General features: G+C 35.3%; 1 protein-coding gene and 1 pseudogene across 3 annotated transcripts in view; both read right to left on the bottom strand.

The window, feature by feature from the left end:
- Nucleotides 1-15,648, bottom strand: part of Chd1 (chromodomain helicase DNA binding protein 1) — a 76,774-nt gene extending 61,126 nt beyond the window's left edge. For 2 of the 3 annotated variants that reach the window (XM_010603349.2, XM_010603350.2), the window contains exons 1-2: nucleotides 15,491-15,647; nucleotides 14,156-14,354 (exon numbers count right to left, since the gene is read on the bottom strand). In XM_010603349.2, the coding sequence (XP_010601651.1) occupies nucleotides 14,156-14,208 (53 nt within the window). In that variant the 5' untranslated portion in view covers nucleotides 14,209-14,354; nucleotides 15,491-15,647. Of the gene's footprint in view, nucleotides 1-14,155; nucleotides 14,355-15,490 lie in introns of all 3 variants that reach the window. The other variant, XM_010603351.3, reaches the window with a different exon arrangement.
- On the bottom strand, nucleotides 3,036-3,167 carry LOC117287497 (annotated as a pseudogene).
- Nucleotides 15,649-15,656: the final 8 nt, after the last annotated feature.

The following is a 15,656-nucleotide window of genomic DNA, read 5'->3' as shown; positions in this document are numbered from 1 at the left end:
CTTAAAACCTTTTAAAATCATTTTAGCACTGATATCAAAAAATACTTTCTTGACAAACAACTTTACTTCGTATTAACCCACTAGATAAGAAAAACTGTTTATTTACTCCATAAGTTTCACCAAAACCTATTCATGTGTTAGATGCTGGGAGACATGAGGTGAGTCAGAGTCCTTATCATTAAAAAACAAACAAATTTCTAACTCTGAGTAAGTCCTGTAAACTGGCAAGTATCATTCTGTGCTACATTTAAGACAACTGATCCATACAGAGCCAAGTCTGATGAAGTAATCACAGAGAATACTTAAAAGACAATGCTATAAAACTTATTCTTTAGTTAAGAAGAGATGGAGGTGTCTTTGCTTATATTTCAGATAATTTTGTTTAACATGATGCAATCTACACGTGTATCAAATCACATGGGACCTCATCAATACATATAATTTTTATATATTAAAAAATAAAATTTAAAAATATTACAAGAGTAAGAAATATATTTTCTAGACAGGGTCTTGCTATCTAGCTTAGGTTGTCCTGCTACTTACTGTGTAACCTAGGCTGTCCAATCCTCCTGCCTCTGCCTCTTCAGTACTGAGATTACAGGCATGAGCTACCACAGCAAACATTATCTTTACTGTCCAAAGAATGATCCCAAGGATATTAAGTGAAAAGAGCAAGATAAAAAACAGTATGAATACCCCCTTTGTACAAGAAAGAATGGGGGAATATTTACGTATTTATATACTGTACTTTCAAAAAAGCAACAATGGTAGCATAAACCAACAACTAATGTAAAAATGGCTACCCATGGATGGAAGAAGTTAGTTAGTCCAGGCAATAAGGACTGAAATCAGTCTTCAGTTTTGAAATCATGTAATGTTTCATACAATTCACTTAGAAATTCAAAAAATGAAAAAAATACAGCATTTTTTAAGGAAAAAAATCTCTATAAAACAATGCACTAAAACAGGTGAAAAGCTCATTCTTAAGTTTAATTTCAGCCTACTGCTACGAATGTTCGAAAATAAAAATCTGATCATAGCTAAGCTTCTTTTAAGTTTCAGCCTTTCAAAGTTCCAACACTGATGAGGCCATTCAGGATTTCATCCCTGACTAAGTTTCAATTACAAAGTTCTCCATCACCTAATACCTAATGTTTTTAGCAGCCACTGATAATCACAGTTTTATCTGTTAACGAGAGGCAGTAAATCCTAATATTTTATCATTCTTCATTTACCCAATATACTATTTTTTCATTATTAGTGGAATACTTCTAAAAAAATTTTTTCCCTCGTATTTGTTAGTCTTGAGTAACACAAAAGAAAAGCATCTTTTGCTTAGTCATTCTATAAATTGGTCAACCTAGGCAGGCATAAATACAAGAACTGTAAACATCTTTTCTTTAAGAAACCTGAAAAGATGAATGTGAAAAGAAACTGGGAACTAACTGTACATTAAGACTTGCCTAAGAAAGTGCTAGCTAACTCAGCATATCTTCTTTTCTAAGTAATGGAGATCCAAAAATTATTCTGCAGCTAAATATGGCCACTTGTCTTATGTTACGACAAGTGAGACCCCAGTAAAAGGTCAACATGTACTGCTGGGAAAGCTGTTTAATGGTAGGTCTCAATAAGAAGGTACTGTTTTATGACCCTTCTGATTCTCCTTCAAAGTCTCTAGCCAACAGCAGAAAAAGATGGGGAGAGTGCTCGAAATTCACATCTGCACATGTTTTTTTAGCATAGAAATAAATGTTCTTTTCCAATAACATCAAGGTTATTGTAATATATCAGATGTTCCAGAGCCAGGGATTTAGCTCAGTTGGCACCACACCTGCCTGGCAAGTGCAAGTTCCTGATTTTCCTAGACTTCCTTCTCCAGACTACTTTTGGCACCTGGCACTTAACACATGCTTAATGTAAACTAACATGGGCAGCGGGGTGTTTTACTTAACAAGTATGTCCCTACTTTCTAGTATTCTATCTGACAGACTTTCAAAATATACTTGTAAATTTACAAATAAATGATTAATGCTATCTCCTCTTGCTCTCTATTGGAAAGTTGTGTAAGCCTACATCTTCCACACAAATTCTTTTTTTTTTTTTCTTTAGGCTTTGCTGCCTCTACACGTCTTTAGTTTTTTCCTTCCTTAAACTCATCTAATTTAAAACTGTTAAGCAGAAACTTTTGTTGAAAAATATGAAAAAAGTCCACTTCTCACAGCCACAACTGTCTAAATCTGGGTATCACCAGTTCCTATGGATGATCCATATACTCGAATTTACGAGTCACCTTCCCCAAATATCTAATACACAAAAAATTTAATTCATTTGTTAGCTGACTGAAGCTTATGGACCTTTCTCATATTTCACTTAAGACAAAAATTTAATCATACAACTCAGTTCTTCATACTATGTTCCATTTTACTCTTACAATAAAAACTGCCCTTAGTGCATCTAAGGAAGGAGTTTTCTTAGATAGTTTTCAGAGGAAACCCTTCTAGGGTTTCAGCATGAATGACAAAATTAACATTCTTAATTCTAGACGCAGCCAAATTCTTAGTTCCATTCTAATTTCACAGTCTTGTCCTTTCAATCTGTTGTCCTAAAACTCTTCAAATATCCCCCTGTGCTATGCTGTTTACTCACAGCTTACTGTTCTGCCTTTGGGTTCCTTTTCGTTTCTGGCATGTGCAAGCCTGGCTATGAGATATATGAAATCATTGCCTCAAATATGAGATGGCTTGTCTTATATCCTCTTCCCCATTCTCATCTTTTTGGGGGCTAAAAAAAAAAAAAATGACAAACACGGATAATATCAAAGCCAACAAAATGTACCACTAGCCAGGGTATCTGTATAATCTTAAAGGGTACAGTTCACTTATCTGACAGTGAAAAAGATGTAACTACACCTAACCTCCTGTGTTTTGCAGTCTCTAGTAGTGTGTTGTTTCTCTAATGCACTGCACTGTTTATTCCACATTTTTGAAAGAATGGGTTTTGTACATATATAATTTGAACCCGCTCGCCTCAGTTAACAAGGATTTGAAAAACCCTCAAGGGTTTCTACTGAAGACAAAAAGCCATGGAGAAACAATTTTGTGTAATCAAAATGATATAAGATGAATCAATTCCTACACTTGATCTTAGCCAAAAGGCCGAGAAGCGATGGGAGATGAATCAATTCCTCAATGAGTAACTAGAGGTGAGAAAATAGAAATTAAGGCAAAACTAAATGGAGTGATTCAAGCTCAGCATAGGTACCTACAACCCTGGACTTTTCCCCATCTGGAGAATGCTGCTACTTGGGAGAAACTGGTACAGCTTCCTACTGATTTAAGACTACTCAAAAATATGTCCTATATGTAACCATCTCCTATTTCCCTAGGCACAAGTCACTGCTCCTATTGCCAATATTTTGTATTTTATTCTTTTACAGTATTGCAATTACTTATATATGTCTCTAATGAACTTCTAAAATTCGTTAAACTGGGAGCTTCACTTTAGTTATTTTTATAGACCATTATCTATCATCCAGTTCAGCATAACTGAGGAAACAACATGGAAAGAAGCAGGCAGCACGATGTAATTTTAAAGAAAACTATATGTAATTTGATTTTTCAACTCAGTGCAAACACCCATGGAAGTATGCAGCATAGAAGAACAAATTCCATCTGTTTACTAAAAAAAAACAAAAAAAAAAAACCTGATACAGTGACACTTTGGTATTCATTAAGTGGTTTCAGAAGGTGCATCTTGCACTGAAAATGACAAGTACAAAACAAACTGGGCTGGAAAAGTATAGTGGGTCAAGAGGCAACTTACACCAATAAGTTCAGGCTTGCATGTTCAGTACCAAAACAAACGAATACCAGGACAGTATTTTCTTGTCAAAATTCACTCAGTACCAAATTCAATGAGATAAAGCAGTCAAGTGTCAAGGTATGGACTGTATAAGCAACATAGTATATGAAATAAACTACTGCTTCTTAGGTAAATCCTTTGATAAAAAACACACACTAAACCCAGAACAGAGAAGGATTCTTTGTACTTGTAGCATCCATTTATACAGCCAACTGTAATTACTACAAACTTTCCTGTCAAACCAAACTTCCTCCTTTCACTACCATAATTCAGAATTTAGTCTACTTCAAACTGTGAAAGAAGTATTGCAGATGCTGCTGCAAATGACAGTAATTTTAATCCAGGTGTGGTGGCACATACTTATCATGTATGCCAGAAGCCCTTAGAGAGGCTGAGGTAGGTAAATTCCACGTTTGAGCCTACCCTGGGACACTTAGCAACTCAGCAAGACCATCTTAAAACAGGGGTCAGGAGGAGGCTGAGAATGTAGTTCAGGGAAGTACCAAAAATAATAACTCACCTCAGATGCAAAAAAAGAATTGTTTTAGACATAGTATAAATAGTCCGTATACTATCTATAACATCACTATTTCCAATGATCCCACAACTTTACATAAAAACTCTGAATGACAGCATTCACTGTCTTCTACGGTCATCATCTGCCTTTATGTTAAATTACTCTCTGCTTTTTGCCTAAATCTACAGAAATATCTCACCATCCCAAAAGCCACATTACCAAGACACTTTCAAAACACATAAAATGTAAGATTACCAGGGCTTTAAGTGGTCCTGAAAAGGGCAAAAAGCAGGAAAATCAAACCTTTACTTTACTGGCATTAATGTGGAAGTCAACCATTTTCCCTATGATCAAATTATACACCAGAACTAAACAGATTTTGTATCTGAGTTTACCATGTTCACCTGACATGTATCTGTGAAGGCTATTTGAGAGAAACTGGAATATTAAGTGTTCCATTGAATTTACAATATTAAGTAGTTTGTCAATCATCTAAGCTCTTAATGATAAACTGTATTTCTAAAGTAATAACTGTACAGCTGAGAAGTAGCTACTAAAAGTCACTTTTATTAAAAAAATAAAAAAGAGTACCCCACTATACTTGTTCTTTATGCCTCAGCTCTGACAAATACTAAAGACAATTCCAGAAATCCCTGAATGGACAGAACTCTGTCTCCAGAACTTTGTATTTTAACCTCAGCAGTGATTCTGATCTTACATAATCTACACACACTAAGAAATTTCTAAGTGTAGTTATTCACTTGATGACTTCGGACTAAGCAGTCACCTCATTGCAGTGACAGATAATAATGTATTTTCAATTATAAACAGCAACTCTCAGTTACTCCTTTATAACAAGATGATTCTGGTACAATAGATTCCTGGGGTCCCTCGCTAAAACTGGTCTTTCTAACTACATTCAGATGGGAGAATACACTCCAATAGCTAGCCTTTTTTGTTAAATTCTACTATGATTCCTTATTTCTCTTTCTTCAACCAGATAGCCACATAAAATTTCAGCATAACACTGAATGAACTTCAGGACAAAGAACTACAAAGCTAAGATGTCCAATACAGTCTGTTTTAGAGGACTTGAACACATTATCAGGAAACAAAAACCTTTACCCTCATCACTCATCTGAACACACATCAATTGTTCTTCCTTTCTTTCCAAAGGATTTTTTGTTTGATCATTAAATTTAGAAAAATTAAAGTGCTCCATGAAAATTTTCCATACAGCTCATTGCATCACTCCAGTAACTTAAATTCCATTTTCTTTCATTTCACTTGTATGCCTACATGGCCTCATAAATCTGAACACACTTAAGTGACTGCATATATAAACTGTCTCTTGGTTATTAACCTTGAGATTATAATAATCATTATAAATGTCAGTTTATAACTTTGAGATGCATGAGGGAATGTTGTAGGTTAAACAAACTGTTCTGTAGAGCCCTGGGGTGAAGGATACACAAGTCTAGGTGTTTGACAAAACCCACAGAACTACGTACCACAGACCGAAACACATATGTTGAAGATCTTACAGTGAAATGCAGACTGACAGATGAAACGTATCTTTATGACAATCACCCTGAAGAGGCTAAGGGAAACAGCTAATATGAGTAGATTTGAAAAACAGTGGTTTGACCAGAAGGTGTAAGGCTACATATAAAAGTATACTGTGACCAAAACACTGTATTCTAGTTGGTAATTTCGCCTGCGGACATAGCCTAAAAATTCTAAAACTGTTTTCCCTACATATTAGATTGGATGTATGGGTGCATGGCTGGTAGGTACTGGGAACCAGTTTCTCACTGCTGCACTTGCAGGTTATAAAACAGTAAGGCAGTAACTGGAATGAGCCTTATGGTATGGTATAGGCTTTGAACTGGAGACATCCGTATGAAATTATGTTTACCTTAATACAAATACAGATGGACAGATGCAGAAATAACTATTAATACATAGATATACAGAGTTTAGTATGTATACACCTATCACCTAGTTCTGTCTACTTGGCTGAGAGGACCTAGAAGCAGGAATACTTGAGTAACGATGAGCACATTCAACATTCAAATCTTGGTTTCTAATAACACGCTACAATTCTACAATCTTTGAAGAATGGCTTATTCTAAGGCAAAAGGACGAGAAGCTGGGCTTTGCAGTACATGCCTGCAATCCCAGCACTGGAGTGGAGGCAGGCACGAGGCAAGAGGGTTGCCACAAAGCTAAAACCAGTCTGCAGCCAGTCTTAAAAAACAAAACATGGACTGCATAAAAGAATCAGAAGCTAACCTGAAAAGGTTTCCAGTGTCCAAAGTTTGATTAATTTGAGCAACAAAATAAATAGCTTATGGATTATAAAACAAAGTATTAAATTATACAAAAGTGTATACATATGATGTAATAAAGAATTATTTGCAGAAATTCCAATTAATATGTGCAGATACTCCAACTAGGAGATGGAGCTTAACTACCAGTCAACTCCACTGAGAGGACGCTACACAGTGACTTGAAACCAAAGAATAACTTGTGTCCAAATAATAATATGAAAATAAATACTAATTTTACAGTGGAGAGACCTGGCAAGTACTACCCTGACCAAGCGATAAAGGTTAATATCAGTGCCCCACACCATGTGATGAGAACTTTATTTCTCTAATATTCTTCTGGAGGCAGGCACGAGGCAAGAGGGTTGCCACAAAGCTAAAACCAGTCTGCAGCCAGTCTTAAAAAACAAAACATGGACTGCATAAAAGAATCAGAAGCTAACCTGAAAAGGTTTCCAGTGTCCAAAGTTTGATTAATTTGAGCAACAAAATAAATAGCTTATGGATTATAAAACAAAGTATTAAATTATACAAAAGTGTATACATATGATATAATAAAGAATTATTTGCAGAAATTCCAATTAATATGTGCAGATAACTCCAACTAGGAGATGGAGCTTAACTACCAGTCAACTCCACTGAGAGGACGCTACACAGTGGCTTGAAACCAAAGAATAACTTGTGTCCAAATAATAATATGAAAATAAATACTAATTTTACAGTGGAGAAACCTGGCAAGTACTACCCTGACCAAGCGATAAAGGTTAGTATCAGTGCCCCACACCATGTGATGAGAACTTTATTTCTCTAATATTCTTTCTAAAAATCAATCCTAGTTTATCCTAAGAAAAACACTAGACATGTCCAGATTTGGGGACCTTCTACAAGATACCTGCCAAGTATTTCTCAAAATGTTTATGATCAAGGAAAAATAAGCAAAGAGAAAAATCACATGTATCAAAGGACACTGAAGAGATATGACAACTAAATCAGGACTCCAGACTAAATCCAAGAACAGAAAAATAGCATTAATGCAAACACAAAATCCAGGTGAAATCTGCAATTTAGTTAATAGTTTAAAAAATATTTTAAAATTTGTCTATACACCTAGTTTTTCCTTCTAAAAAGTGGTAATTGTTAACACTGCAAATATCACAGTTTTGTCGTAATTCATGTAATGCTCAATGTCTTAAGTACATACACATGCCTGGTTCAGTCAGAATAAAAGCTCAACAATCATTAGTTGTCACTGTTACTGTTTCTAAAGAAATGAAATTCACTTAGCTTCCTGCTGTCATGGCCCATGACACTATACCTTGGGAGGTTCCCAGGAAACAAAAGTCCACACGTAACAATATCAGTAACTGTGGCTCCAAGTGAATATGAATTTAACATATAAAGAATAACTTAACAATCTTGTTAAAATAACGATTCTGAATTCTGCGGGCTTAGGATGAGGTCCCAATTCTTTATTCCTACTAAATCTCGCAAACTCACATATATGTTGCACCCACTAGAACTACATTTCTGTCTTAAACCTTCCCATAGAAAAATATTTTCTCTATCCCTTTCCACAAAGACATACTCTTATTTTTAAACAGAGAACTGTAATGGATATAACCCACCATTCATGAAGACATTAAATAAGCAACTACTTAAAACAAACATAACAAATGGGCAATTTCACATTTACATTTGTCTACACACTACCTTATATCTATATACAAAAATCAACCCTTTGAAAATTAAGTCATGTACAATTCTCTTAACCCTCATCAGTTAAAATGAAGTCTAAATAACCCATACTAAACATCCTTTTGTGAGATGTGATTTTTTTTTCATGGTTTTGGGGATTCCATCCGGGACCCCATGCATTTTAGGCATATTCTACCACTCACTGGACTTCATTCCCAATCCTTTTCGAGATAAGATCTCACTAAATTGTCCATGCTGGACTTGAACTTCCAATCTTCCAGACTCAGCCTCCAGAGCAGGTGGGAGTACATGATGCATGCACAACCTAGCCTTAGCCTGGCTCTGTGAAATTTTTAATTTGGTAACGTCTTTTGCACAGAAAGTAATTATTAAAGCTCCTGTTAAGTAGTATATTGAGTTTTTAAAACAAAAGGAATACATATAATTTGGGATTTAGTATCTTGCGCAGGATATGTTAAAAAAAAAAAAGAAAAACTCAGAAGCATATACTGAACTGGGAAATAGGAATTAACAAAAAAAAAAGAAAAAAAAAAAAGAAAAAAAAAAGAAATGTAAGGGCTGGGGATTTAGCTCAGTGGTTCCACCACTTGCCACTCAAGTACAGTACCCAAAAAATTAAATTAAAAAAAAAAAATGTAAGAGCCATGCTTTCCTTCAATCAGTGGTATCAGGAAATTTTTAGTTCTCTTAACTCAATGACTTTTAGCTATTTTAACTTTGTGATGTCCATTTTCCTGTTTTCCTGAAAGTGTTTCTTAGCCTATCTTTTGAAACTTAGCAATAAACTGACTTAGAAAACAAAACAAAACAAAACTCCGAGGTAACTCAGGAAATACCACTTTAACTAGCACTGCCTTTTTTTTTTAAGACAGGGTCTCTCTATGCAGCCCAGACTAACCTCAAACTAAAATTCCGGATTCAGCCTACCATACACTAGGATTACAAGCATCTACCGTCACATTGAACTACACCCCTAAATTTAATAATTTTAATTATTTTAGAGGAAATTTTAACTTGGTAAATCCTGACATTTTTTTTTTTAATATTCCTTTTTAATCGACAATCCTGTTTGAGAGCACACATGTGTCTTTAGAGCACGAGAGATTGAACATCCAAGGACTTTACACTAAGGTACAATTCCAGCTCATTTTGAAATTTTTTGAGACAGGATCTCACTAAATTGCTAAATTTCCCAGGCAGAAGCTGGAGATGTAGCGCAGTGGCGCCATGCCTGCCTGGCAAGCAAAAGGTCCTGAGTTTGATCCCAGGTACAAAAAAAAAAAAAAAAAAAAAAAAAAAAAAAAAATTGCCCAACCTGGGCCTGAATCCTCCTGCCCCATCTCCCAGAATGCTGGGATTATAGGCATGCTCACCACACATATGTACTGGATACACCCAATAATTTCTGTGCAACAAAGTAACAGTTACAGGATACTGTGTGATACTTAAATGCATGCGTACAATTCATATTGATCAGATCAGGGCAATAAGCATCAAAAGAAGTTACTCATTCAGAGCATTTCCAAAGATTTTATATCCCACTCACTGTCTACCCACACCACTGCCTCCCTAACATTTTAAAAGTTGAGACCCACACAGGATATCTGAAACATTAAACAATATATGAAATATTTTCTATAAGCCAAGTAAACTTAGCACAACAAAGGGTTCCTCTATGTAAATGTAAACTGTATATGCCTATGTTTAAAATGTTAACGTAAATCAAGCATCGTTAATACTATAAAGTTATAGTGTAAGATCTTATTCTAACATGTCAACTATAGCTTAATTTGAAATGACTAAGATTGTTAAAGCATATCATCATCTTTCCCTATTCTGAACGAATTAAGAGCTTAATATGTATAAAGACCAGTGATTCAAATAAATATGTAAATGTACATGTTAAATTACTGAAAATTTCATCTACATACAAGCATGCATCAATCTAAAAATAAGCAAAATAGGATCAAATGTTTCACTTGGTATAACTTAAAAATACATTAGTTTTTTTAAATATATTAACAATAAAAGACACACTGACATTCATCTCCCCTCAAAGTAATTTAAATACATTCATCCTATCATTCTTGCCACTTTCTGAAACCATTCTATAACCCTCTTTTATGAGCCTTTGGCTGACTTATGGCTGCCTGGACTCATAATGTTTACTTCTCATGGTCATTTCTGACTTTAGGGAAGAACTAGAAGTGGCATGGTGCCAATGCTGAAGACACATCACAATGTTTTTATTGGACAGAAACTGCCAAAAATGGTTGATCAATAAAGTGATCAAAAATACATTAAAAAACTTTATTACTGCAAAGTGAACATTAAAAAAGTTTATTACAGTAAAAGACACATTGCCATTAATTTCCCCTTGAATTATTTACTCCCTTTGCTTCTAACATACCTGTCTCTATCCTACTGTCCTATGTATCTTTTACTGGGATATGTTTAAAAGTTTTAAAATTAAATATTCGCTATATTTTTGATCACCCTTATAATTTACCCATAAGTCTATTCATGGAATTAATCATCATTCGATATAACTTTGACATATAGTCTAACCTGGATTTGAAAAAATTTGTTCATAAATAACACAAATAAACATAGGCAGAAATTAATGTTTGAAATCTTCCAGCATTTTCTTCAGAAAGATTAACTTCAGTTATATAAAACTATGTTGAGCTAAATCTGTTCTACAGGTGCATCCTGGCCCACATTTCTTAGTAAATAAGCTTCAAAATCATCAGTTATGACATAGCTGAGAAAACCTACTTTCCTGGGTATTCTTTCACTCCAGTAGTTCACCACACACAAAAAACTGAACTTAAAAAATGACAACTTTTTATTCAAAATTTAACTGTACCAATCAAAAATGTCAACTGACATCTTGCTTAATTCTACTTTAATTCATAAACTTCCACAAAGGAAAAAGGAAATCAAGAAGCAAAAATACATTTTAAGATTCTAGTCAAAAAAATTCAAATCTTAAACTATTACAATGTATAACAAAACTGTAAAGGCCGAACAATTTCTCATCTCGTTTACTGTGAGAAGCTCCCCTCCCTGATGTTTTAACCATGCAATCTCTTGTACTGCCTTGTGAAGAAAGCTTTTGAGAAAGGAGGCAGGAACTGTGTGTTAACAAGATCAAAGCAAAAGCAAAACAGCAATAAAGGAGAAAACAAGGCCAAAAGAAGCAAGTCTCTCCATTCCTGATAAATTCAAAGCAATACAAAATCTAGGTAACTCAATAACCACACTTATAAGGAAGCAAACAAAACAAGCATGATAGAATTAGTGAGTCAGTAATTAGGGAAATATGCTTTGTAACCATTTAAAATACATATGCACTGCTAAAGAATCCTTTAAGTAAATATAATTTCACAGGATTTTTTTTTAACCTGTATTATCAAATTGGGCTCATTACTCTTCCTTGCTTGAATTACATCGCAAAATACATTAAAAAATTAGAATAGATAAGTGGTCAGAATATACCAACAAGTGATATTCCTGCATACCCATGAAGGAGGATTTACATGAGTTTCATTTGCTGTTTTGCAAATAGTCTGGTGCCTATGTTTCCTCTGGATATTTCTATTAGCCATTTCACTGCTCACCAATAAGAGAATGCAGACAATGTGACCTGTATTCTATTCACTTGCTACAACCAATACAACCACAGAAATTTTAATCAAAGCTAAGATTCAGAATTTTTCCATTTTAACTTCACTCCTTATGATCCTAGTCCAACACTATTGTCTAAAACTTTACTATTATACTTGCAATAAAGGGGCAGGATGAATCTTACAAATCAGTTCAACTCTTCTCATTTTATTTGAGGGAATCACCAAAGAACTAGTTACAGCAAAAATGCTGTCAACTCAGGTTCTGTAACTCCTAAAGACTTGTTCAACTAAATAATACTTTTTCCTTAAGTGCCTCTTACTTCATTCTCTATGATATTCTTGTTAAAGAGTTGGCTTGTGAAAGCTAACAAATTAAAGTATACCTAGCATGGCCAAAGAACTCCAAGTTTCAGATAAAAAACACACAGCTCAATATAATTTTCTACATAACATATTTGTGTGTGTGTGTGTGTGTGTGTGTGTGTGTGTGTTTTTTGAGACATGGTCTCACTTTGTAGTTTAGGCTGGCCTTGAACTCACTGAATAGAGTGCAGGCTGGCCTCAAACTCAACAATGATCCACCTGCCTCTCAGCCTCTGGAATGCTGGGATTACAGGTGTATGCCACTATGCTCAGTTTCCGACATTTTCTTCTTAAACCCTGTCAACTTTCCTGTTTCTTGTCTCTCCCATTTGTCCATCACTGTAATTTGATATGTAGTATCCTGTTTCATAAAACACGATGTTGATTACAATTAACAAATGTTGAATGTTTATTGTATCAAAAACCATTTTACATGTAACATTTAACTTAATCCTCAATTTTAAGATAAATAATGGGGCAATTTCCATTTTATAGAAGTAAAAACCAGAGTAAGAGATTTAAGTAATTTACTAATTCACATAGCTAATACATGGTAGAACTGGGATAAGTAACTGGGCAGTCTGATTCCAATGTTCGCTTTACTAATTTCTGAATATGACAAGTAAATATAACTATATGGATTTTATTATTAATGCACAGATAACTAAAACTTTGGGAGCTACAGAATTTTAAGTTCCTTGGAAACAAAAGTTTTCTTACACATAAAAATGCATTAATAATTTATTCCCGCCCCACAAAAAAATTTATTCCCATAAACTATGTCTTCTTTGAAATGGTATGATCTTTGCCCAGCATGGTGATGTACACCTATAATCTCAATGGTCAGGAAGCTGAAGCAGGAGGATGATGATTCAAGGCCAGCACGGACTACACACACTGTGTCAAGACAGAAAGATAAGAAAGAAGAAAAGATATGCCGAAGTAAAACCTCTTATCCATAGATAATTAAACTTCAGATCAATCTTGTTTCAAATTTATGTAGTGACAGAAATGTATTCAGGCCAAGTATTGTGGTGCACACCTATGATCTCAGCTCTTGGGAAGCTGAGGCAGGAGGATTGCTGCAAGTTCGAGGCCAGCCTAAGCTACATAGCTCAAGGCTAGCTTAAACTACATAGCAAGACCCTGTCTCAAAAAAAATAAAAAAATAAAAAAGTTTTCTATCTGTCCTGTTATTAATATAGTAGATATTAGCCATACATGATTACTTGTAACTTGAGATGTGTCAGGTATAACTGAATAAATTTTCAATGTTGTGTAAGTTGAACTTAAAGAGCCACATGGGGCTAGTGGTACCACACTGGACAGCACAGTTGATGAAGATAAAATTCCAGAAAAAAATTTTTTTTTTAGCTTTAGAAACGATCTCACTACGTGGCCTGGGCTGGCCTTCAACTCACTGTGATCCTCCCACCTCAGCCTTCCAAGTGCTGAGATTACAGGTGTGAGCCACCATTCCCGAGAACAGAAACTCTGACTGCGTTTATTTGAAGATATCACTAAAAGTCAAGTCAATTTAAATTTCTCAATTTGCTACCAACCCAGAAGTAGATTTAAGTAAATCCAAACTTTCTGAAAGTTACCTACATACCTTTACTAAAAAAGTTAAAACCTATAATATTCATGAAGCTTATAAGTAGTAGAAACTTTAACTAAGACAATGGGGAAAAAAAGTTTTCAATTCTAGTAAAAAAGTTAATAAAGCGCTTGCTTACCTTGATTCTCCACTACTGTTTCTAACACTTTCTTCATCACTGTGCCCATTCATTGTAAATATCGGTAAGTTTTAAAATAAAATATAAATCTTTTCAGCTTAAAAGATGATTATAAGTACTGATTCCTCCTTGAATATAAAAAATCACAGATGAATTTTCTTCAACATTCACAGATTTCCTGGGATCTTCTTTGATTTACCTAGGGAAAACATTAACAAAGTAAGAACATTTCCTGTAGAAAAAGATAAGCCCTGTTTAGGACCTGTAGAAATCTACATAGCCAATCAGATGAAGGTTGTAAGGAAGGGAGGAGCTCTTTTTACTTAAAATATGTGGGCTTCTATTAACTTCATTTCTAAATACTTTGTACAATTTAATCACTAGCATACTTTTGAAAGAAAAAAAATTAAAGTATTATGACATGATAGAACTTTTAGAGACTTGCCATTATGCAGCGATATGTATATAAATTAATAAAGTGGTACCACTTAACATGTCAAGAGCAGAAAATGGAGTCTTATTTGATAACCTGGTCAAGTAAGGTGGAGAGGGAAGGTTATCTTTAATGAAGCCCTAATTCTTATCACCAAGAACTTCCTATACCCAAGTGAAATTAAGTCCTAAAATTGCTCACGTGAGAACAGGAGAGTAACAGATACCGTGTAATCTTAGCAAAAAATGCACAAGTTAAAATAAACATGTTCTTTCGCAGCTAAACTGATAGTGGAGTGAAAAAAAAAATGTATCCAGTGAAGACTTAGGTAGGGGATTTCACGGAGGGGGAAAAAAACAGGTAACACAATATACAGTATAAATTTAAAAGTAAAGAGATTTGGAACAAAAAATGGGCCGGAAACACAGTATTTCCACCTCTCAAAATTTCAGCACTGCACTGGAGAGTCACCTACAAGCCATCCACGAATAAACAAAGGAGGTCTCCGGCAAGGGAGGGAGAGGAAGAAGCGGGGGAAGGAGACGTCAGATCCTTCCCCGGCCAGAAAGTACCGAGACAGCGGACCGAGGACAGAGTTGTCTTCCGACCTCAGCAAGGAGAATCACTTCTTTCGCTACTCCCATTCCACAAGGGGGAAAAATGAGGAGAAAAGGGGAAACGGGTGGTTGCCAAGTCAATCATAACAAACTGCACCTACAACAGGATTTTAAGGCTCCAGACCTCAGTCCAGTAGACCTTCTCCAAGAACAGGTTATCTAAAAAGTAACCATTTAACTCAACTCAGCCTTCATCCCTTACGTTAAACACGAATTCCAACGCCAGTGGAAAATCTCAACTATCAAACAAGTAGGTCTCTAAACAAACCTAAGTACTCGAACTACCTCCTTCTCGAAAGTCTTCGAGAAGTTCACTTTCCGTTCTCTCCCTTTCACCCTCAAAATGGCTTTCCCGGTGCGCTGTAACTTCCTTCCCCGCATCCCGCCGCTCCGAGCGGGCCTCCGGGAGACCCTGTGAAGACCGCCGGTCCCGCGGCCGAGAACGCGGCGC

The sequence above is a fragment of the Fukomys damarensis genome, unplaced genomic scaffold (assembly GCF_012274545.1).
Source record: "Fukomys damarensis isolate Sample0158 unplaced genomic scaffold, DMR_v1.0_HiC HiC_scaffold_3, whole genome shotgun sequence".
NCBI classification, from domain to species: Eukaryota; Metazoa; Chordata; class Mammalia; order Rodentia; family Bathyergidae; genus Fukomys; species Fukomys damarensis.
Note: the sequence above shows the minus strand (reverse complement) of the source record. Positions and strands in the feature narration are given on the sequence as shown.